General features: G+C 46.6%; 1 protein-coding gene across 2 annotated transcripts; it reads right to left on the bottom strand.

Annotated features, from left to right (window-relative positions):
- Positions 1 to 2,123: 2,123 nt before the first annotated feature.
- On the bottom strand, positions 2,124 to 23,312 carry C11H9orf85 (chromosome 11 C9orf85 homolog). Of its 2 annotated transcripts, XM_035100107.2 has the most exons (5): positions 15,208 to 15,490; positions 7,245 to 7,381; positions 5,845 to 5,951; positions 3,777 to 3,890; positions 2,124 to 2,931 (listed from the first exon to the last, which is right to left on the bottom strand). In XM_035100107.2, the coding sequence occupies exons 2-5, from the start codon at positions 7,278 to 7,280 to the stop codon at positions 2,754 to 2,756; spliced, it is 435 nt and encodes a 144-aa protein (XP_034955998.1). In that variant the 5' UTR covers positions 7,281 to 7,381; positions 15,208 to 15,490; the 3' UTR covers positions 2,124 to 2,753. The 2 variants fall into 2 exon arrangements, with proteins under 2 accessions (XP_034955998.1, XP_034955997.1); XM_035100106.2 differs by lacking the exons at positions 7,245 to 7,381; positions 15,208 to 15,490 and adding an exon at positions 23,189 to 23,312 and having other exon boundaries at positions 2,125 to 2,931.
- Between the last annotated feature and the right edge of the window lies 1 nt (position 23,313).

Below are 23,313 nucleotides of genomic sequence, written 5' to 3'. Positions count from 1 at the left end.
GTTTAAAAAACTCTGCCTTAGTCCATTGTCAATACCATTTCCCTTCCTACTGTGTGCATACCGTGTGTATCCTTTTTTAAAAAAAATATTTATTACAATCACCGACAAACATTTAACACAGCAAATGTACATACAAAAATACTGTAAGGTTTCACCAACTCTTGCTCCTCCCAACCAGCCCTCCTGACACCGGCCAGACTGGTCGAGAATGGCAAGGGTGGTGAACCTTTCTGCAAAACTAGACAAAACAAAATTGGTAGAACTGCCACCACTTCCCCGTTCCCACCAAGCACCCAAGGAAGAAATCCCCGCCTTTTACAAGGTTGCAAGGCTCTTGGTCTCTCTTTAGAGACGCAGACAGAAATTCAACTGGTAAGGTTTTTAGTTACAAAACTCTGGCTCACTTTACCGTGATGCCAACAGAAGAACAATCAAAAGGTAGGTGACTAAGAGGCTTTAGGGACTGAATTTATTCCCCCCCCCCCTCAGCAAAGCACACAAAACAGAAAGGCAATATTCCTTTTCCAGGATTTATTTAAAAAATAAAACAAGATAGCTTAAAAAACAGTGCACATTTCTTTCACTAGTTACAAACAGAAAATAATAAAAGTATATAATATCACTAACTCATACATACGAACCAATAGTAATTCAGGAACACAGCAAGAGGTCCAAAGTTGGTTGTGAACGGCAGAGTGTCCGCAGACACTTCCTGTTGGCAGACCGCATGCTGATCAGTCTTTGGCAAAGTGTGAAGTTCCATTAGCAAGGAATTGTTCCCACGCGGGGTTCCGTTTTTCAGCGAATCCAATTGTATTAATTTGGAACCCACCAATAATATTAAGTGTGAAGCATAACTCACGGGGCCCACACAGCTGTCCGTGGTTAGGCGTCTAAGGGGACCTTGAAATGGACCTTGAATTTGGAAACTCTTAAATTCTTCCCAGGTCTTAATTGATGTGTAGCACTCTCAGGTGGAGAAAGTCGCCTGATCTTTTCTAACCTATTCCACCTCCTCCCTCGGAATACCACAGGCCCTGCTATTCGAATATGAATCAGGACTAATCAGATAAGAGTTGGGGCCGCTTTACAGCCCTAAGGCAATTAAATCACCCTCTACAGGCAGGATAAAGGGGGGGGGGGAGAGGAGAGGCCGGTTTTTAAAGAAACCAGTTTGCATTCTTAAAACATGGAGTTTCACCCTTCTCCCACAATGCCTCACGATACATGAACCAAAGTTTATACTCTATAATTCCTATATCCATGATACATACATACGTACATACAAAAAACTTACAAAGACACAAAAACCTACATTCCATTACCATACAATACCAATGTTCATATCCTTGAAATTGATTCTTGACAATTTATAACTTACTAGTGGAATTCAGCCCGTTTAAAAACGGGCGCTAGAACGCTGCTGTCGTGCAGCGCCGGCATGGGACGGAGCTTCGGAGGTCTCTGAAGCCCCGTCTCATGCGGGAGGTGCGCGGCGAGGCGGGGGGGGAGAGAAGCACTTCTCCCGCCCCCCCCCCCCGCCGCGCACCTGCCGCATGAGACGGGGCTTCAGAGACCTTCTCCGAAACTCCGTCCCATGCCGGCGCTGCGTGCCGAGGCGGCGGGGGGGAGGAGCGCTTCTCCCCCCCGCCGCCTCGCCGCACACCTCCCGCATGAGACGGGGCTTCGGAGAAGGTCTCCGAAGCCCCGTCCCATGTCGGCGCTGCGTGCCGAGGCGGCGGGGGGGAGGAGAGCTTCTCCTCCCCGCCACCTCGCCGCGCACGCCAAGCCAGTCCCCGAGCCGAAGTGTGGCGCGGCGGGTGCTTTTCGCTGTTTGCCTCCCCCTTCGCTCTGGGAAGGCAAACGGCGAAAAGCCCCCGCCGCGCCGCACTTTGGCTCGGGGACTGGCTTGGCGGCGGCGGGAAAAAGGGGAGGAATTCCTTCCCTTCTTCCCGCCGCCGCCAAGCCAAAGCCGGCTTCCCTCGGCGCCCGCTGCCGCTTCGGCCGAGGAAGCGCCGTCCCATGCCGGAGGTGCGCGGCAAGGCTGCCGGGGGGAGCGCTTCTTTTCCCCGCCGCCTCGCCGCGCACCTCCAGCATGAGACTGGGCTTCGGAGCGGCAGTTGGCGGAGCGGCGGTTGGCCGTTGTCCCTCCGTCCAATCCCCGTGTCTCTGGGGTACATGCGCAGTACCCCAGGGACACACGGGACAACTGGACGCAGGGACAACATGGACATTATTATATAGGATTACACCAACTTCTATAAAAGAGAGAAAAATTATATATTCCTATTTCTTAGCCCTCTATCCTCCTTGCATACTGGGACAAGTGATTTGTTGTAAAAGCAGACTATAGTCAAGCAATGTGGTTGAGATCATAGAATAACTAACAGACGTTCCATTGTGCTGACTGTAACCAAGGTTTAACGTGTCTTTTGGTGCCTAGCTTACCTGTCTGAGCTTCTTCCACTGTCACCTACAGGATGTTTTGGGAAAGGCGACGGGGCAGGCGCCCGGGGGAATCAACAAGCAATGAAGACACTCAATTTGAATGCACAGAATTACTCTAACCCATGTTTTTTTAAAAAAAGTTTATTAAATGGTAGTATTCTCTAACACATTTTAAGAAAATGCAGGCATAAGGTTTGTGCAAATTATTCCAGATACCATGAACCTTAAACTGCAAGTGTCCAATAATATGCAGTCTCCTGACTGGAAATATAATTTGTACCCAAATCTTCTCTTTGGAGAGATAATTAGACTCCTGTCATTTCAGGCTTTAAGTTTATAACTTTCTTCACAAGTAAATCCAGATCTTCATCTTCACTGCCACTTAAGTCCAGTTCATGGCTTTCCTCAAATTCAACATTTCTGTTTCTTGTTTGATCATTTTTGGAAGGTTCATGCTCAGTGTTCTCTGGACTTGTCTGAACCCTGTAACAAAATACACAAAGTATCATTTCTCCAGCTTTCATCCCTGAATCTTGAAACTGGGATGTGGTGCGGGAAGAGAAGAGACTTTTCATACAAATATTTCATACAAATATTTTTACTTACTTACTTACTTTTTTACTTAATTTACTTACTTACTTACCGTATTTTTCGCTCCATAACACGCAGTTTTTTCCTCCTAAAGAGTAAGGAGAAATCTCTATGCGTGTTATGGAGCGAAGCGCCCCCCCCCCCCCCCCCCGTAGACCTGAGACGACTTGAGCCCCACACGCTTGGAACAGGATTCCCTCTTCCCGGCAACTTCTGCCTCCCCGAGAACCCGGAGCGCACGAGGAGCGCGTGGGCCTTTCCAAGGGGTCTCGGTCATTTCCCCACTCAGAGTCTCCCCCCTCCCTGCCCTGTCATGGCGGAGAGAGCAGCTCAGTTTTCCTCCCAAGCCTCTGTGGGGATTGCTCTCCTCCCGAGGAGGCTGTGATTCAGAATTCCTCCCCCCCCCCTGTTTTCCTACTCGAAGACCAGTTAAGATGATTATTGAAGTGTATTAACATACACACATCAAATCTAAGGTATAGATCATGAAATAATCCATAGCATAAGCAGGGCTTGACAATTTAACTTTCACTGCCACCGTGAGGAGGAACCTGATACTTCCTCCCAGCTTTGGAGCTTGGCCCAAGCCTGGATTCTGATGTGGCTTTGAACTTGCCCCTGCCTGCCCATTAGGCAAGGAAGGTCCAGGCATCAGAAAGTTTCTGGCGGGACACCAAATTTTGCCAACACCTGTGTGAAATAAATTGGGATACACAAATGTTAAGTGAAATGCTTACGGAATCACAATTTCTTCTTTCTTTCCACATTTAGCACATAGTTCTAATTCATGAGCACACAGTTTGCAGATGATGTGGTAAGAATCCTTTACAGTCTTCTTCAGACATTTGACACTATTAAAAGGAAAACAAAAGTTCAATTTAAATGGTTAACCAGACTGTTTGTTACAAAAGATTGCTGCATATCTTTCAAATTTCAGATAGCTGAGTAAAAATAGATGTTTGAATGATTTTCAGAAGCTTTGAAATCATGTGAGAATGAGAGGGCTTTCCTTGTTTCTTTCTTCTTTTTTTGCAACCCCTTTCTTCTCAAAGGGTTAGAGAATGTTCCCCTCTCCCGCATTACATTCTACATCCCTGGCACAAGGCTTCTTTAAAGCAGATTTTCCAGCTGCACATATTCCCCAGACGCACAAGATGTTAAAAAGGCAAACCAATACAAAGAACACTTTGCTCCTTGCTTATACAGTGGTACCTCGCAAGACGAAATTAATTCGTTCCACGAGTCGTTTCGTGTTGCGATAATTTCATCTTGCGAAGCACAGTTTCCCATAGGAATGCATTGAAATTTAATTCATGCGTTCCTATGGGGGAAAAAAGAAGCGCACAAAAAAAGGTAGTCTTTAAGGCTCTGGGAAGGGGGAAGCAGAAGGAGGGCCAGGGGTCTCCTCCTGCTGCAGCCTCCACTCCTTCAGGTGCTGCCGCTGTTCCCGCCAAAAGCCGCCTGGCGAGCCCCGCTGCTGGTGAGCCCCGCTGCTGCTCCCTCCGTGCCACCGCAGGAGGCAGAAGCGGCAGCCGTGGACGTCACCGGCGGAGTCCTAAAGGTAGGCGGTGGCGGCTTCCCTTCCTGTCACAGGGCTGCTTCGTCTTGCGAAGCACGGCCATAGATGGCTTCGTTTTGCAAGTCTTAAAAATAATCGCAAAACGCTTTTGTTTCGCGATTTTTCGTTGCGCGAGGCGTTCGTCTTGCGGGGTACCACTGTACCCTGTATCAGTGGCAGTTTCCTCAGAGGAGTCAGTAGTTATTATCCTCTCTACAGTAATGTTACAGTCCAGTATAAATCCCAACTCAGTGACACTGGTTTACTCTGAAAGTTATCTATCAAATTCTGAACAAAAAACAAAAACCTTCCAGTAGCACCTTAAAGACCAACTAAGTTTGTCATAGGTATGAGCTTTCGTGTGCATGCACACTTCTTCAAATTCTGCTACTTCATCAAACTTGTGCCGCCAAAACATAGCCCTTACTTCTAAACATAAATTGCCTATTGCAGGACTCACTCACTCACTCATATGGAAGTCACAAAGGTCGTTTCAAACACACCCTTTCCTCCTCGCAATAGAGACTTTGAGTAATACAACACTTTCAAAAACAAAGGCAAGCCCAAAGATTGTTTATAACTGCAAGGCGTTCCTCTGTATGAATCACCTAGTGATGCGAAGGCATTACTCCTTTTGAGAAGCACATGAAGCAAAAAACACATGTGACAAAGCCCACATTTTTGTTTTGTATTAATGAAAAGCAGGCAGGCTTGATTGTAAGTGAATGCTTATCAATGGAAAAGGAGTGCTTAAATCTCTCCCTCTCAAAACGGTTTCCTCCCCATGCAGGGTCTGCAAACCCTTATCATTGCCCTGCTCAAAATTGCAGACTCCTGAGGCTGCTTCTCATTTAAAAATAATACCCTGAAGCTTATTTACATGCATGCCTGCATACATTATTTGTCTCTGAATGTATGGAAGAGCAACTAATGATTATTCAAGCAATGTAGGTCTAAGATAGTTCAAAGTCCACTGAAGACTATTCACCTAGATTAATTTTAAGGAAGTGTTCCACAGCTCCAATTTAATGACAGTCTTTACTTTGCATGGCTTATTGTATCAACATTTCCTCAGCATGCCTCATTACTCACAAATTTATTTCATGATATCACAAGACTGTGGCTGTGTCCACACCTTGGGTCATCTTGACATCTGAATACAGTCAAGTATCTTCAGTACATACTGGTCTTCACTGAGCACATGTAAAAACAGCAAAGTAGTAAGCTATGGAACAATATTTACTCACCATTTTTTAGGTTGTGTTAGTGGCTTGTATTTGTTGAATTTTACACGCCATTCCAGGACTTCCTTACAACGCTGGCATAACCCTTCATGAATTTTTGCATTAATTTTCTAAAAGGAATATGAAGAGTTTGCATTTACTTAGTTGCACTTGAAATACAAAATCTCACAAATCAGTCACGACATTATTTCAAGTTTTGAAAACTTTAAGAAACCATATGCAATGTAATGTGTATGATCTATGAAAAGGTGTTCAAAATTTTGTCAGCATTAATTACACTGTTTTCTGGATTGTTTGAGGAAAGGCACATGCTATGATTTTTATGGAAAGAATGAAGCATTCTACTTATTGTTTGACTGCAGACTTAGTTGGGTACATTCAAAAAAGCTTTCTGAATTCCAGCCAAAAAGCCTTAGAAATACCTGGTGAGATTTCTCACGTCACTCTTTTAACCAAACACACAGTTCCATATTAAACAGCTTTTGAAAATCCCATCAGCTGTGAGACAGACACATGTTGTCAGACACAGACATCTGAAGAGAAGAACTAGCAATATTATAACTCCACCAAGGGCTCCAAATAAATTCACAACCATTCTCTGCTTGGCCGTCATCACTGCAAGGCAGGGAGGAGCAATTAAGAGATGAAGGGAAGCATTTCCAAATGTTCTCTCTAATCTGACAAAATTAACATTGCTAGCAACTTTCTTATTAGAGATGTTTACAGTAGTGTATTAGCATGTGAACATAACCATGCTAGGCTAGTTTGACACTCTCTGGCCAAACATCAGTGCATAGCAAATCTCCCCTTGTACCTACTGAGAGAGAAGTGACCCAGCTATTCCAACAGTGAGCAGGAAGCTACTCATCCTACTATCCCAACATTATCTCCACAAGAACTCGACTCGTTGTTGACTAATCAGAAGAGCCTAATGCATCATGCCAAAGACTCATCTATTCCAGTACTGTATCCTGTTCTCACAATGGCCAACCAGATGCATGTGGGAAATCTGCAAGCAGGATTTGAGCACAAGAGCAAACTTAGGGTTGCCACCTGTATAACACAGGATTGTCCTGTATTTCAATGTAAAATGCTACGCCCTGTATTGATTTGGTTTTGTCCTATATTTCAGATGCTTTCCAAAAGCATGTTTAAAATGTCATGTATTTAAGCTCTAGGTAGCCAAGCACAGACAGATTTACAAATCCATTGTGTATGTGTGTGCATGTGACAAATTCCAGAGGTGCAATCCAGTTTGGTTGCAATAGATTGTAATGGGTTGCTTTCAAGTCACTTCAGCACCATATTATTATTATTTTAAAAAAACCGGTCCCCCCAACCACCCTGCCCTACCCTGCCCTGTATTATGCCAGAACAAAGGTGGCAAGCCTAAGCTCACTCGCCTCCTGTGGTTTCCAGCAACTGGTGTTCAGATGCATTCCTGCTTCCGGCTGTGGAGACACATCGTAGTAAGCTCCTCCATGATTTGTCTGATCATATAGTCCTACAGGTTGGTGGCCATCACTGCCTCCTGTGGGTGCTGTGTGAAGAAGTACTTGTTTTTATCTTCCCTGAACATTCAGTGTAATTGGATGTCCATGAGTTGCACAGCTAGAGATGAATAAAACCTCTTCCCTATCCACTTTCTCCATGCCATGGATAATTTTATAAACTTCTCTAATGTCACCTTATACAAAGATTAAGAATTCAAAATGACCATAACAGAATGCAGAACTGGGCCCAAAGTGAGTTTCAATAGGGACATATTTAAGGTTCTGCACTTAGGCAGGAAGAACCAGATGCACAAATATAAGATAGCAGACACTTGGCTTACTAGCAGTACAAGGGGAAAGGATCTACGGTAGGTGTCTTAGTGGACCACAAGCTTAGTATGAGTCAACAGTGTAATGCAGCAGCAAAAAAAAGCTAATGCTATTCTAGGCTGCATCAACAGAAGTCTAGGGATCAAGGGAAGTAATACTACCACTCTATTCTGCCTTGGTCAGGCCACAACTGGAATACTGTGTTCAGTTCTGGGCACCGCAATTTAAGAAGGATGCTGACAAGTTGGAAGGTGTGCAGAGGAGGGCAACCAAGAGTCAAGAGTCTGGAAACAAAGCTTTATGAGCAACTGTTGAAGAAGCTGAGTATGTTTTAGCATGGAAAAGAGGAGACTGAGAGGAGATACAATAGCCATCTTCAAATATCTCAAGGGCTGTCATATGGAAGAGGGAGCAAGCTGGTTTTCTCCTGCTCTGGAGGGTAGGATTCGAACTTACAAGAAAGAAGATTCCGACTAAACATCAGGAAGAACTTTCTGACAGTAAGAGCCGTTCGACAGTGGACCGGACTCCCTCAGGACGTGGTGAGCTCTCCTTCCTTAGAGGTTTGAAGCTGAGGTTGGATAGCCATCTGTAAGGGGGTTGTGCTACATGACCCTTGGTCATCTAACTCAATAATTCTGATTCTATGAACATTGGGGAATCACATGTGCAGCTGATGGTCCCAAACTGTCAAGTTAAGACTCTGATGAGATTTTGCCTTTGCTGATGTATTGCAGAAACAACAGTGAAAATTATATTTCATTAGGTACATCCACAATTCCTTTAGCCCCCTATAAGCGTATCCTTTTTCGTATTTATTCTGTCCTCTGACCGTTAGGACAGCATGGAGTTAAGACTGGCACTATGCTCTCAAGTTTATTTTTCACAGCCATAAGAACCAGAAACTGTGAAAGCTGAGCTTTCACGATTATTGTGAGGGACAGGGGATATCGCGAAGTCCCTCCCCTCCTGAGTTCAAGCCCGTCCCCGAGCAAAGGGGAAAGCAGGGAGAGTTCCGATTCCAGTGGGGAAGCAGGAAGTCGTGTCCGAGGCTCAGGCAAGGTAGAGGAGCCAGGGTCCCAGGTGGGACAGGAAGGGGCAAGCAAGGGGGGAAGACCCATCCCTCCAACTCCAGAATTACGCAGGAAAAGGAGGGGCAAGAGGATGGGTCTGCCAAAGCTTTTGTGTTGGAGAAAGACGCGCCAAAAGCCATTAGGAGGTTCTGAAACCGACTGACAACATCGCTCCGTGTAAATAGCAATGACTTGAGCACTGTAAATACGCAGCACCAATAAAAGAATAAAATGCAGAGCTGCGTAGCGTCGTTACTCTGAAGTAGTCCACTCCGGCCACTGTGACAGCAACCTCCTAATCATTTTTGGGCTACTTCGGAGTTGCCGGGATGAGCGTGTCCGAGGCGGAGAAGTGGCGGCAGATCGCTGAGCAAGCCCAGCTAGAACTGCAACAGCTGTCGCTGCAGGCGCAGGGAGAATTGAAGGCAGCTAAAGAGGAGACTAAGAAGGTCCAGGACGACCGGCTACAACTTGCGGAACAGGTGAGAGAGCTCCAGGAAAAAGAGCAGCATTTAAGGGCGGTGGCGGTAGACCTCCAAAACAAGCTGGATGCAGAGAAAAACAAGGCGGGAGGGGCTCCCCAAGTCCAAGTGCTGCCAGGAAGGAGAGCAGGGACCCTTGTAAGCAAGTTCAATGGAGACCCGAAGGAGTTTCAGGGCTTTGAGACTGAGATCGTGTATGCTCTTGAGCTGCACCAGAATGAGTTCCCCGATGATGAGCACAGAGTAGCGTTTATTGTGGAACATCTCACCGGAGCAGCCAGGGAGTGGCTAAGACCATTAATCGCAACCAAGAATCCTTGCATGAAAAATGTCCAACAATTTCTAGAAGGTTTGAGGACGATGTATTCGTCCGATAGTCATTTGGACCAGACTAAGGAGGAACTGCATAATTTACGCCAAGGAAATATGACAGTTCGCGCATATTGGGCGAAATTCACCATGCTGGTGCACAGACTGGGGTGGGTTTTGGATTCGCCTCCCATGCAAGCTGCGTTTTACTTGGGTTTGAGCGAGGAGGTGAAGGATGAACTCTCGAGAGGTCCAAAGCCCAGTACTATGGATCAGCTGAGCAAAGCAGCTCTGGCGGTGGGGGTGAGGCAGGAATCCCGGTGGAACGACAAGCAAGCGACGCGCGCAAAGCGGGCTTGGTTCCCACGGTCGCAGGAGAAGCCACTCCCTCAACAACCCTTTCAGGCCACGCCTGGAGCCAGCCAGGACCAGGAGCCCATGCAGATTGATAGCGCGCGCGCGCGGGCTTTTCAAACCCCAGCGGCGCCAAGGCGCAAGGAGGGAAGGGGCGGGAATTGCTTTCTCTGCAACTCACCCCAGCATCTCGTCAGAGACTGCCCACATCGCAGGGAGTGGCAAGGAAAGGCGGGAACGGTGGTGCCCTCCCCCACTGACGCAGCACCACAGCAGGGAAACGGGAAAGCCTGGCTGCAGGAGACAAGGGGCAGCAGCCAGGCACAGTCAGCAGACAACAGCCCCAGCCCGCCCACCCGCACAGAGAGGTGCAGAGCCAGCCCACCCCTCCCAGAGCAGGAGTGGTTCTAGAAGTGACGCTAACGCTCCCAAATGGCTATCCCCTGACGGTCCTCGCCTTAATTGACAGTGGGGCGTCCGCCAACTTCTTCTCGAGAAGCTTTGCAGAAGAGCACCAAATCCAGCTTTTGCAGTTGGATTTTCCTCTGCACGTAGCAACCATTGACGGCAGGGAGCTGCTGGGCGGGGCCATCACACATCAAACCCCCCCCATGAGAATGACGGTGGGAAGGCACTCAGAGACACTGGCGTTCAACGTCACCACCATCTCAGACCCCCCCATCGTCTTGGGCATGAGCTGGCTGGCGCGCCACGACCCCTCCATCAGTTGGCACCAGAGGTGCATCACGTTTGGGTCAGACTTTTGTCTGGAACATTGCATGCAGCACCAACCAGGGGAGGGGCCTCCGATAGCCACGGTGGCCACCATGCATATCAAAGGGGGTGAGGCAATACCCAAGCAGTACTGGGACCTGCAGGAGGTCTTCAGCGAAGCGGAGTCCGACCACCTACCCCCGCACAGGCCTTTTGACTGCCAGATCAACCTGGTGCCAGGGGCGACGATACCCCCAGCCAAGCTGTACGCCATGTCAGACCAGGAGCTGGAGGATCTGCGCGCTTTCATCGACAAGAACCTCAAGCGGGGGTTCATAAGGGAAAGCAAGGCAGCAGGGGGCAGCCCGGTCTTCTGGGTGGACAAGAAAGACACGCAACAGCGCCGTCTGGTGGTGGACTTTAGACGGCTGAATTCGGTGACAGAGCCCGTGGCTTTCCCCATGCCCAGAGTGGATGATCTCCTGACAGCGGCACGCAGGGGCAAGATTTTCACCAAGCTGGACCTAAGGGGGGCGTACAACTTGATCAGGATCCGGGAAGGAGATGAATGGAAAACCACGATGTTCACGCCTCTGGGCTCTTTTGAATATCTGGTGATGCCCTTCGGTTTGCAAGGGGGCTCAGCATGCTTCCAGGCCTTCATGCACCACGTCCTGGGGTCCCTCCTCTTCAGGAAATGCTTGGTCTTCCTAGATGACATCCTTATCTACTCGAATGACCCAGTGCAGCATGTGAAAGATGTCAGAGAGGTGTTGCAACGCCTGAAGGAGAACCACCTGTATGTGAAGCTGGAGAAGTGCAAGTTTCACACCAAAGAGGTGGACTTCCTGGGCTACAAGCTGTCAGACAAGGGGCTGGCGATGGACAAGGACAAGGTGCAGGCCATCCTGGACTGGCACAGCCCCAGGACGCGCAAAGATGCCCAACGCCTACTAGGCTTCGCTAACTTCTACAGGAAGTTCATCAAGAACTTCTCTCGCGTTACGGCTCCCATCACGGACTGCCTGAGAGGCAAGCAGAAGTTCAAGTGGACACCAGAGGCGCAAGCAGCGTTCGAAAGCCTCAAGAGAGTGTTCGCCTCAGACCAAAACCTGTTCCATGTGGTGCAGGACGCGCCCCTACGCATTGAGACAGATGCTTCTGAAAAAGCTGTGGGCGCAATTTTGTTGCAACTGGACGCCAACAGGGAGTGGAGACCCTGTGCCTTCTTCTCCAGGAAGCTGACACAGCCTGAACGCAACTACACAGTGTTTGATAGGGAACTTCTTGCGATCTACGCTGCGTTCCAGCACTGGCGACACTTCCTGGTGGGCGCGAAGCACCCCATCCAGGTGTGCACAGACCACAAGAACCTGGAGTTCTGGAGAACTGCCAGGGTGCTCAACCAGCGGCAGATACGGTGGGCAGAGTTCTTCTCGAACTTCAACTTCTCCATCCACTACATCCCGGGGGAGCAGAATGTCAGGGCGGATGCCCTCTCCCGCAAGCCGGAGTACATGGAGGAGGAGGCGCCACCAGCCCCAAGGCACATTTTCCCCCCGTCGGCATGGTCCTGCGGAGCAGCTGTGGTGAGCGAGGCAGAACTCACAGCACTGACGGCAGCGGATGAATTTGCCAACCGCATCTTCAGAGAACTGAGAGGGGGGAGGGAGCAGGCAAAAGACTTTGCAGAACGCAGAGGGCTGCTTTTCTACAAGGGTGCGCTGTACCTACCCACCACCCAGCTTCGACGTACGGTCCTCAAGCAGATGCACGACAACCCTACAGCGGGGCATTTTGGAAGGGACAAAACCGCTCACCTAGTCATGAGACACTTCTGGTGGCCAGGGGTGCGGGAAGATGTTCGAGACTATGTAAGGGGCTGTAACACCTGCCAGCGGGCGAAGGTGGTCAGAGCAGCGCCACCAGGGTTGCTGGAGCCCTTAGCCACACCACACAGGCCGTGGGAAGTGGTGTCCATGGACTTCATCACAGATCTGCCTTCGTCCAGGGGTAAGACTGCAGTGTTGGTGGTGGTGGACCTTATGTCCAAAATGTGTCACTTTATACCGTGTGCCAGGGCAGTCTCGGCAGAAGAGACAGCCAAACTGTTTGTTGATCACATTTTCAGACTGCATGGATTACCTTTAAGGGTTATTTCGGATCGTGGCCGCCAATTTGTTTCCAGGTTCTGGCGGCGGCTCATGAACCTCCTGCAGGTGGAGGTCAGCTTGTCGACGGCTAGACACCCGCAGACCAACGGACAAGCGGAGAGGGTCAACGCCATTCTGCAGCAGTACCTGAGATGCTACGTCAGCCAGCGGCAAACGGACTGGGTGGATCGCTTGCCACTAGCAGAATTTGCCTACAACAATGCAGTGCACGTCTCCACAGGGGTGTCGCCCTTTAAGGCCAATTACGGGCGCGACCTCAGATCTTTCCCAGAGAGGGAGAGGGAGGAGGAGGAGGAGGAGGGCCCACAGGCTGAGGATTGGGCAGAGGAACTGGAGACGGTGCACCAGCAGCTCAGAGAACACTTGGAGAGGGCCAAGGAAGCGTACAAAAAGGGGGCAGATCGCCACAGGCGACAAGGGGAGGTCATCAGGGTGGGGGACAAGGTGTGGTTGTCCTCGGAGGGCCTTCCCACCAGAGGGAGGTGCAAAAAGCTGGCACCCAAAAGGCTGGGCCCCTTCACGGTCACGCAACAGGTAAACCCGGTGGCATACAGGCTGGCACTGCCAGAGGACATGAGGGTGCATCCAGTGTTTCATAGATCGCTGCTGTCGCCGTACAGGGAAAGCAGCAGGCTCCGAGACAGCGAACAAACCCCCGAGGGAGGGGGGGAGAGGGAAGGCAGGGAGCAACTCAATGAGGCCACGGCCATCCTGGATTCAAGGTGGGGGGTGGGGGGACTGGAGTACCTCATGGCATGGGAGGATGCTCCACCGTCCCAGAATGAATGGGTCCCAGCCACTCAGATACAGGAGGAATTCTTGGTGGAAGAATTTCACGCCCTCTTTCCCCACAGACCCAAGCCCTGGCACATGGAAAGGGAGGGGGAGGAGGAGGAGGCACGGGAGAGCAGCTCACCATGGCGCTGGGAAGCGGAGTTTGAGGAACCAGAGGATGAGGTATGGGTGTCACCGAGATCCACCCAGTCAGAGGAAGGAGCAGATTGGCAGAACGTTTTTACCCCCACCAGCTCTGACGCCACGGACTTTTTGGGATTCCCGTCCGCCCAGGCGGAAGGGGGGGGCTCGCAGGACTGGGGGGAGGTATTCACACCAACGGGCTCGGAGAGCACTGAGTTCTTAGGCTTCCAGTCATCACCGACACATGGGGGGGGCCTGGGGAGGGGTGAAGGAGAGCTTGGGAGGGGGGTGGATGTGAGGGACAGGGGATATCGCGAAGTCCCTCCCCTCCTGAGTTCAAGCCCGTCCCCGAGCAAAGGGGAAAGCAGGGAGAGTTCCGATTCCAGTGGGGAAGCAGGAAGTCGTGTCCGAGGCTCAGGCAAGGTAGAGGAGCCAGGGTCCCAGGTGGGACAGGAAGGGGCAAGCAAGGGGGGAAGACCCATCCCTCCAACTCCAGAATTACGCAGGAAAAGGAGGGGCAAGAGGATGGGTCTGCCAAAGCTTTTGTGTTGGAGAAAGACGCGCCAAAAGCCATTAGGAGGTTCTGAAACAGACTGACAACATCGCTCCGTGTAAATAGCAATGACTTGAGCACTGTAAATACGCAGCACCAATAAAAGAATAAAATGCAGAGCTGCGTAGCGTCGTTACTCTGAAGTAGTCCACTCCGGCCACTGTGACAATTATGAATTCCACATCTGCTATGGTTACCCAAATGATATTCAGTACAATACAGCAGATCAGGAGAAAGTAAAGTAAAATAAATAAATAAATAAGAAATAACTGCTTTAGAATGCAAACAGTTTTGTTTCTGTTTGTAAAGGTGGTTTAAATTGCCTGTATTCATCCCATGAAAATTTCTTCATGGAAACAGTGTAAGCACTGAGAAAACTAAGATGACTCAGACGTCAAGGTCAAGTGTTGGTAGGAAAAACAGAGCAATTTTTAATTAAAAAAAAATGTTTTGCATATTACAAATGTAAGCAGTTAAAATTACAAACAAGTCACATCACAGAAAACACAAAGCAAAGAATTTGCAGGGACATGATAATAGCATCAGTAGAAAAATAATGTGGAAAATAGCTTTCTTTTTGCAAAGGCAAAAGAAAAACTTGGATAAGCCCAGTTCAAAAGCTAAGGTTGTAAGGCTTGGAGTGGGAAAGATTAACTGTTAAACCACTGAGCGTAGGGCTTGCTGATCAGAAGGTCGGCGGTTCGAATCCCTGTGACGGGGTGAGCTCCCGTTGCTTGGTCCCAGCTCCTGCCAACCTAGCAGTTCGAAAGCACGTCAAAATGCAAGTAGATAAATAGGAACCGCGTTTCCATGTGCTGCTCTGGTTTGCCAGAAGCGGCTTCGTCATGCTGGCCACATGACCTGGAAGCTATACGCCGGCTCCCTCGGCCAATAATGTGAGATGAGCGCGCAACCCCAGAGTCGGTCACGACTGGACCTAATGGTCAGGGGTCCCTTTACCTTTACCTTTAATTTATTGCAAAGGCCATTGTGGCGATCATGACGGGTACAAAGATTTTAGTCTACAAGAGAAAAAGAGAAGTTAGGTTTTAAGTCATTTAATTCACACTTCCTGAATATATTAGCTAGAATTGTGAGGTTTTTATAAGGCACTTAGCTAATTTTAACTGCACAATCCAAAGAAAGATGCTACACAATGAAAACTGTCTAATAATTCCTTCATAGAATCATAGAGTTGGAAGAGACCACAAGGGCCATCCAGTCCAACCCCCTGCCAAGCAGGAAACACCATCAAAGCATTCTTGACATATGCCTGTCAAGCCTCTGCTTAAAGACCTCCAAAGAAGGAGACTCCACCACACTCCTTGGCAGCAAATTCCACTGTCGAACAGCTCTTACTGTCAGGAAGTTCTTCCTAATGTTCCTACAAGAAGCCTTCAGTGTTTTGTTATATGGTTGTTTCAAGTGAACTAATTACAATCCAATAGATTTATTTATGTGATTGCAATCACAATTTGATATAACAAAATGTAATTCTAAAAAATATGAATTGTCAACATTCTGAAGATCGTAGTCTATACATTTGAGAATTCTACAATAGTCCCCATCACTTGATTCTAATGTTGTCACTATGTATTATTACATATTGAGAAAAGATAAAAGCACTATTTAGTTTGTTAATGGTTCAGAAACATGAAGGCAAAAGGTAAATATGGAAAGACTAGCAACAATGACCCCAAATGGTCATTGGACATTATTAAGGGACACTTTTGACTAAATGGCATCCTGTTGTCACAGCTCGTGAAAAATTGGAAAAGGGCTGTGCTATGACAAAGCGTGCTGGTAGTCACATTACAGCCTTCAACTTATGCGAGAATCAGAAATATTTATTTACCTAATCTACTTAGTGACACTAAGAATTTATTTACCTGATCTATACACTAAGTATATACACTAGTATACACTACAGTACTTAAGTATACACTAAGTATATTTATTTACCTGATCTACTTAGTGAAATTTGCTTGTCTAGCCTTTCAAGTTCGATTATCAAACAAGAATTACAGCGGTAACACAACTACCATTGTATTGTGGTTAAAGCTTACTGGGAAATGATATAAAAAATATAAAAAACCCTTCCAATAGCACCTTAGAGACCAACTGAGTTTGTCATTGGTATGAGCTTTCGTGTGCATGCACACTTCTTCTTGGTATCTGAAGTGTGTATGCACACGAAGGCTCATACCAATGACAAACTTAGTTGGTCTCTAAGGTGCTATTGGAAGGATTTTTTATATTTCTTTACTTTGTTTCGACTACGTCAGACCAACACGGCTACCTACCTGTAACTGGGAAATGATACATAATGAAATGAAAAATATGTTTAAAATAAGGTTCATAAAAAACACAGAAGCTTTTCTCTTGAGAATTATAGGGACAGAACTACCTAAACTGTACAGAAACCTCTTCGTGTATGCGACTACAGAGGTAAGAATGTTACTTGCCCCAAAATGGAAAGTAGTAGTAGTCCCAGCAAAGGAAGAATGGATACAAAAACTTATGGAATATGTAGAAATGGCAAAATTTACTGGAAGAATAAGAAATCAAGATAACAAACTTTTTATAAAAGAATGGAAATGGTTTATTGAATATTTAGTTAAATTGTAAACAGATAAAAACATGTTCAGGATTATTGTAATAGCCTGTAGTTTCATAAGAGTATATATTTAAAGAAGATGAATAAATGAGCAAATTAAGTTAATTTGGATACGCAAAAGATATTAAAAATAAATTTAAGGAATCGCAGAAAGAGGGGGAAGTCGAATTTTGAAATGTCGAAATGATTGTAAAATCAGTGAAATGTATAAAACTGAAAAGTAAAAATGGGTATAAATGTTTTTTTAAAAAGAAAGAATGGCAGGGATAGGGAAAGGCTGATTTCCAGTTTCCACAGGCTCGAATTATATGGGTGGGAGCTAGCTGCTTTTTATCTTATATTTGTTGCTTTTTTGCAGTGAAATCAAGGCATTTCAAGTGGGCAGGAATTAAAGTATTAAAGTTTAACAACATCCTCTTGCTTTTTAACTATTTCGGTAGTATGTGGGCTATACAATTAGTTTTGGCTAACCGGTTTTTACATCTAGATACATCAGATCTGAAAAGAAACATCAAATTGAAGTTGTAGCATACAAATGTCAACAACAGAAATCGCTAACTTGGACTTTTGTGAAGGGAGAACATTTATCTCTGGATCCTCAACAAAAGCAGCAGCAAACTTTAGCAACAAATGCCAGAATCACAATGTTCAAGCTGGTAAATAAGGAAAGTACAACTGTGCAAATTCTAGCTGTTGAGATGTGGAGTACACCTTGGGTATGAAATGAATGGTATCCTAGCTGCTTGGGAATGCACCTTTTCATATGCACACAGCCAGGATCCTTCTAGAGCCTATGTTGAAAAAGAAATTTCTTAAGCCTCAACTTAAAAATTGGGAAGGACAGTGACCAAAGATAACTCTCCTTGTTTAGATGTTAATTTTAGGAAGCTGGGCAGACTGTGAAAATTGTATACTCTAGCAGCAGGAGGTAAGCCATACTGCATCAAGCACTGAGTATATATAATCAGACACAATAAAGTCATCAAAAGTGACTTAAATAATGCAGGAAACTAAAAAATAATGCAGCAATGCCACCAGCAAAATTCAACAGCAGATCTATCTTTCTCTTCTCTGCAGCATCCCAACCAAGGTGCTCCAATATAAAGTACCGTACTTCGATGGCGACTTGGAAACTACAACTAATCCAGAACTGGTGACTGGGAGCAGCCACCAGGACCTAAAACATATTCACTGGCTCCCAGTATGTTTCCGAGCACAATTCAAAGTGTTGGTGCTGACCTTTAAAGCCCTAAATGGCCTCAGCCCAGTATACCTGAATGAGCGTTTCCACCCCCACTGTTTGCAGACACTGAGGTCCTCCTCCGAGGGTCTTCTGGCGGTTCCCTCACTGAGAGAAGTGAGGTTATAGGGAACCAACCAGATGGGCGGGATAATAATAATAATAATAATAATTTGTTGTTGTTGTCCCTATGGAACACCCTCCCTTCAGATGTCAAGGAAATAAACAACTATCTGACTTTTAGAAGACATCTGAAGGCAGCCCTGAATCAGGAAGCTTCTGGTGTATGATGTTTTAGTATGTTCTGATATATGCTGTGAGCCACCCAGTGTGGCTGTGGAAACCCAGTCAGATGGGTGGCATTTAAGTAATAAAATTATCATCATCAAGGTTGTAGAAGGTGTTTCAACTACAGCTATTAGTAAGCTTCATTCTTTAAAAAAAAGATGCATATCCCCCTTTGTAGGACATATGTTAAAGACGTCAGAACAAGCCATCAATTCCCTGGTTTTAACAAGATTTACAGGCTTCTGAGCATACATGTAGGCAGAACACTATGAGAAATAGTTTTAAAATTCATAGCTAGCTTCTATTTGCTCTTCCTCACATTTCTGGTTTGTATTCATTAGTATGCAAAAGCAAACAAATGAAAAGATACCGTATTTTGTATTCCTGAGAGCATTCTGGCATCTTTAACCATTTTAATAGTTTGGGGAGGCACCAGGCAAACTTCAAAACTGTTCTAGGCTTCAGCACTGAAAGAAAACTTGGTGTTGCTAAGCAATGTCCTTTTTTAGGGGGGAGGGGGGGAGAGCTTTCCTTCCAAATACTTTGCTATTCCATTAAGGGAGTATGACATCACAACTGGAAGGGGAAACGTTTCAACGATAAAGGCAGCCCAGCCATTTTAATGTACTTGGAATGCAAGCAGGCATGGCCAGAAGTGCTCTGTATGAACAGCTCTCAGAGGAGTGCAGACATTTCCCAAGGGATACTTAAAAGTCATTCATTACCTATAGCTTGTCAAACAGGTATCTATGATAAAGCACAAGGATGATTATTTTGATGGTAATGAAGCATGAAATACTGCAATTATGAACCCGAGGCACAACACCCACTTCCTGTTTGACCTATGCTTCCTACTCTAGAGTTCTTTCTCTCTTTCTCTCTCTAAGCAAACTTTAACTGGATAAAAGCATTGCTTTACATTAATAAGGAAGTATGTTTAATTTTCTTTTTAAAAATCAGCAGTATGGTTTTCTTTCTGTAACTCTTCTATTTATACTAAGGCTATTCTAAATCTTTATATTTGTAAATTATAGGAAGAGTAAAACTTCACCCTCCACTTTATTTAAACACACACACAGAAAGAGAGAAGATAGGAGCAATAAATGTGTACATTTTCATCTAACACTACAAGTCTGAGAAAGAATATATATTTGAAGATTACACATTATTTCAGAAAAGGACTACAATCTCTAGACTCTTTTTATATGATACTAGCTGGCCCGGCCACGTGTTGCTGTGGCTCAGTCTGTTAAATGGACCCTCAGATTCCCCTCACCTTCAGTGTGTGTCATCCCTGTGAGTCTCCCTAGCCTGTCTCGATCCATGAGGTATTTGTCCCCTCTTCCCCCCCTCCCGTGGGTCATCCCTATGAGGGTTCCCACCCTGTTCTGACCCATGAGCTTTCCTTCCCCCTCCCCCCACCCCTCAGTTCATCCCTTTCCCCCACCCTGTCCCGACCCATGAGCTATCCCGACCCCTCCTCCCCCCACCCCTCCACCGTGTCCTGTCCCATGAACTATTCTGTCCCCTCCTCCCCCCACCCCATCTGGCCAGAGTCATGGGCGGCGGTGTCACGGGGACTGGCCTGTCTCACGGTGTTTATGTGGTGGTGGTGGGGTCCGGGGTGTGGTGACAGCAGTGGGTTTCGTCCTGTGGGGGTGGCGGTGGCAGCCAGGCTGGATTTGGCTTGCGGTTTGGCTGTGGCGGTGGTAGGTTTCTGGCCTGTTTCAGACGTTGTTGGTGCAGTTGTCGGCGTAATGGTAGGGCGTGGTCTGCTTTTTGGCGTGGCAGTGCGGGTTGTTTCTGACAGTGGGACGCTGGGGTCTAGGGGCAGGATACCGGCATTGGCCTTTGTGGAGTAATGGCAGTTTCAGCATGTTGGTTGCTGAAGTCATGCTCTTGCCCCACCCATGGAGACATTGATTCTGGCTTCTATTTCCCAGCATGCACTTTAGGGTGAGTTTTGTGTTCTGGAACACGGGGTTTTGGGGTTTTTACCTGGCCCAGGTGTGACATCTGTCTACGCAAACTTTTTATGGTCACTCACATATTCGCATGGGACGTTGTGTCCAAATTTGAACGCAATCGGTCAAGCGGTTTTGGAGAAAAGTGGAGACACACACACACTTGCCCAGTTAACATACACACACACACACACACACACACACACACACACATATATATATATATATATATATATATATATATATATATATATATATATAATGGCAGTGTTTTCCCCTTTGAGAGTCTTGTCTTCCTACTGTCCCCCTTCTCTGGGGGTAGTTTTAATAATACTATTTTATCTTTGAATTGTTTTCTTTAGCTAAAAAACTAGGAAAAATTACACAGTGTACTACAGTATCTGAAACCCTTTCAAATGGTACCGCACTGTGGAATGGCATTCTTTTATTTCACACACAACGAATACTGTAATACACTTTTCAGACAAGCATCATCACAAGCTTGGTATATCTTGCAATTGACTTGAATGTCATACATAATCCTGATACATGTTCAAATATATGAAAGGATGTCATATGGAGGAGGGAGAAAGATTGTTTTCTGCTGCTCCAGAGAAGTGGACACGGAGCAATGGATTCAAACTTCAAGAAAGAAGATTCCACCTAAACATTAGGAAGAACTTCCTGACAGTAAGAGCTGTTCGACAGTGGAATTTGCTACCAAGGAGTGTGATGGAGTCTCCTTCTTTGGAGGTCTTTAAGCAGAGGCTTGACAGGCATATGTCAAGAATGCTTTGGTGGTGTTTCCTGCTTAGCAGGGGGTTGGACTGGATGGCCCTTGTGGTCTCTTCCAACTCTATGATTCTATGATTCTACTTTTTATTTTTCTTATGTTAACCCTGCTGTGTTCCTTATATTACCTTATTTTTTATTTATTTACTGCTATATTCATATCCCATACTAGGGGCTGCCACCTCACTCGCTGCATTCACAACACATCTTGCCTTGCAGGTGGCCAACCACTTTCCCGTTCACATGCATGCATGAACAAGGCAGACAATGCCTAGTACGTAAATGATGACAAAGAGAGTACTAAGTGGGTATGAAGACAAAAAGTACTGAACACCTGAATGGGGCTATTTTAGAAACACTTGATTCTCTCCCATGCCATGCATGTGCCCAGCAAGGGCCAAACCCGGTCTATCTGCACAGCAGAAGTGATGGATATAGAGCCATGCCAAACACCTGCCCTCACATAAGATGCAGTGCCAGCATAGCTTCATCTATGCCACAATCCTCCTTATTTGGGCCATTTCTCTTGTACTTCAAGTTTGCTGCCAGCACCAAGCCTATCAAGCCTAGAATGAAAAATGTTCCTAAGCAGATGCAGCCAGGGCCACTGAATAGCCTGCCTGCTATGCTGTTCTCATGCCCTGCTTTGTGCAGTAGTGCTTAAAAGTGAAAGTGACTCAAGTCTAAGCAGAGCTCAACTGCAGGATAAACAAGAACTGGAAAGGATTAATAGGTAAGATATGTGCACATGATGAGACACATGCTTACTAAGCACACAATAAGTCATATGACAAAAGCGGTTTCTTACCTGATGACATCTGCTGTAGAATATCTCAGTTTCTGAGTATAAACAGAAAGCTGTCTTGTTCTTTTTAAAAAAGTAATACTATAGTTCAGGGTAAGTCTTAACCTTGCCTCATGGCTACGTTTTTGCTTTCAAGAAAGCCAAGTGTACTGCATTAAATTCAAATTCAAAAGGGTGTACTAAAAGAGGAATGTGCGCACTGGTGCAATCATGGCTAGAAACTGAAGCATACGCGGATCTGCGTGTCACGTCTGACACACGTGTCATAGGTTCACCATCACTGGTCTATAAGGTGCTACTAGACAAATTTTTATTTATATTTATACCATACTAGTTATATAAAGAGCCCCCCCCCCCGGAATTGTTCAGAGCTTTATGCTCTGCAGAAATGAATGAAAAATACTTTAAACGTGTTTTAAATTCTGCTCCATCTGTGGCTTTTGTGTGTGTGTGTGCGCACACACACACACACCCCGTGTTTCAACTTTAGTTAAATACCAATGGTGCTTTTTCTTTCTTTTTCACTGCCTGCAGTGTACAAATGTTTCTCTTTCAAGCCCTGCCATTGGTATGCAATGTTATAATACAAGAACACCACTACAACTGCATCTGTTCATGGTCAAACACAAGCCCATTCGCGCTGTTGTTGTTGTTGTTTTCACACTTTCTAAACTCATCTTCACAGGGGTGAGGGGGTTTGCAGTGTTTTCTTTAGGGGAGGGGAACCTATGGCCCTCGGGATGCTGGTGGCTTCAACTTCTGTCAGTCTCCGCCAGCATAGCCAATGGTCAGTGTTAATTAGTTATACCCAATGGTCAGTGGTCATTAACGTTATATCCCGGAACATCTGGAGGACCAAAGGCTGCCCAGGATTGCTTTAGAGCAGGCACCCCCAAACTTGGGCCCTCCAGATGTTTTGGACTACAATTCCCATCATCCCTGACCACTGGTCCTGTTAGCTAGGGATCATGGGAGTTGTAGGCCAAAACGTCTGGAGGGCCGCAGTTTGGGGATGCCTGCTTTAGAGCAATAGTCTTCAACTTATGCTTTGATGCTGAGGAGAGAAAGTGAGAATACCACCAGGTGCGCCCGCGGTTCTTCTACCCATGAGCCGAAGGGGGCCCTTCGCCACCCAAAAGGGCGCCCCGAAGCAGGCTCCGCGGCCGGAGCCAGGCCTGCGGAGAGGCGGCCTGCCGCCCCGACCTCTCTCGGCTCTCTGGCCGCGGCGACGGGGTGCCTACCTTGCGCTGGGCGCTGGCGTCGTACTTGTCGTTGCGGAAGGCCTGCGCGTTCTGGTGCCGCTGCGGCCTCCTGCGAGCCACGTTCCCCCGCTGGGAGCTCATGCTTCCGGCCCCGGAAGTCAATG

Source organism: Zootoca vivipara, chromosome 11 (genome assembly GCF_963506605.1).
Source record: "Zootoca vivipara chromosome 11, rZooViv1.1, whole genome shotgun sequence".
Taxonomy (NCBI): domain Eukaryota; kingdom Metazoa; phylum Chordata; class Lepidosauria; order Squamata; family Lacertidae; genus Zootoca; species Zootoca vivipara.
This window is presented reverse-complemented; position numbering and strand designations above follow the sequence as displayed.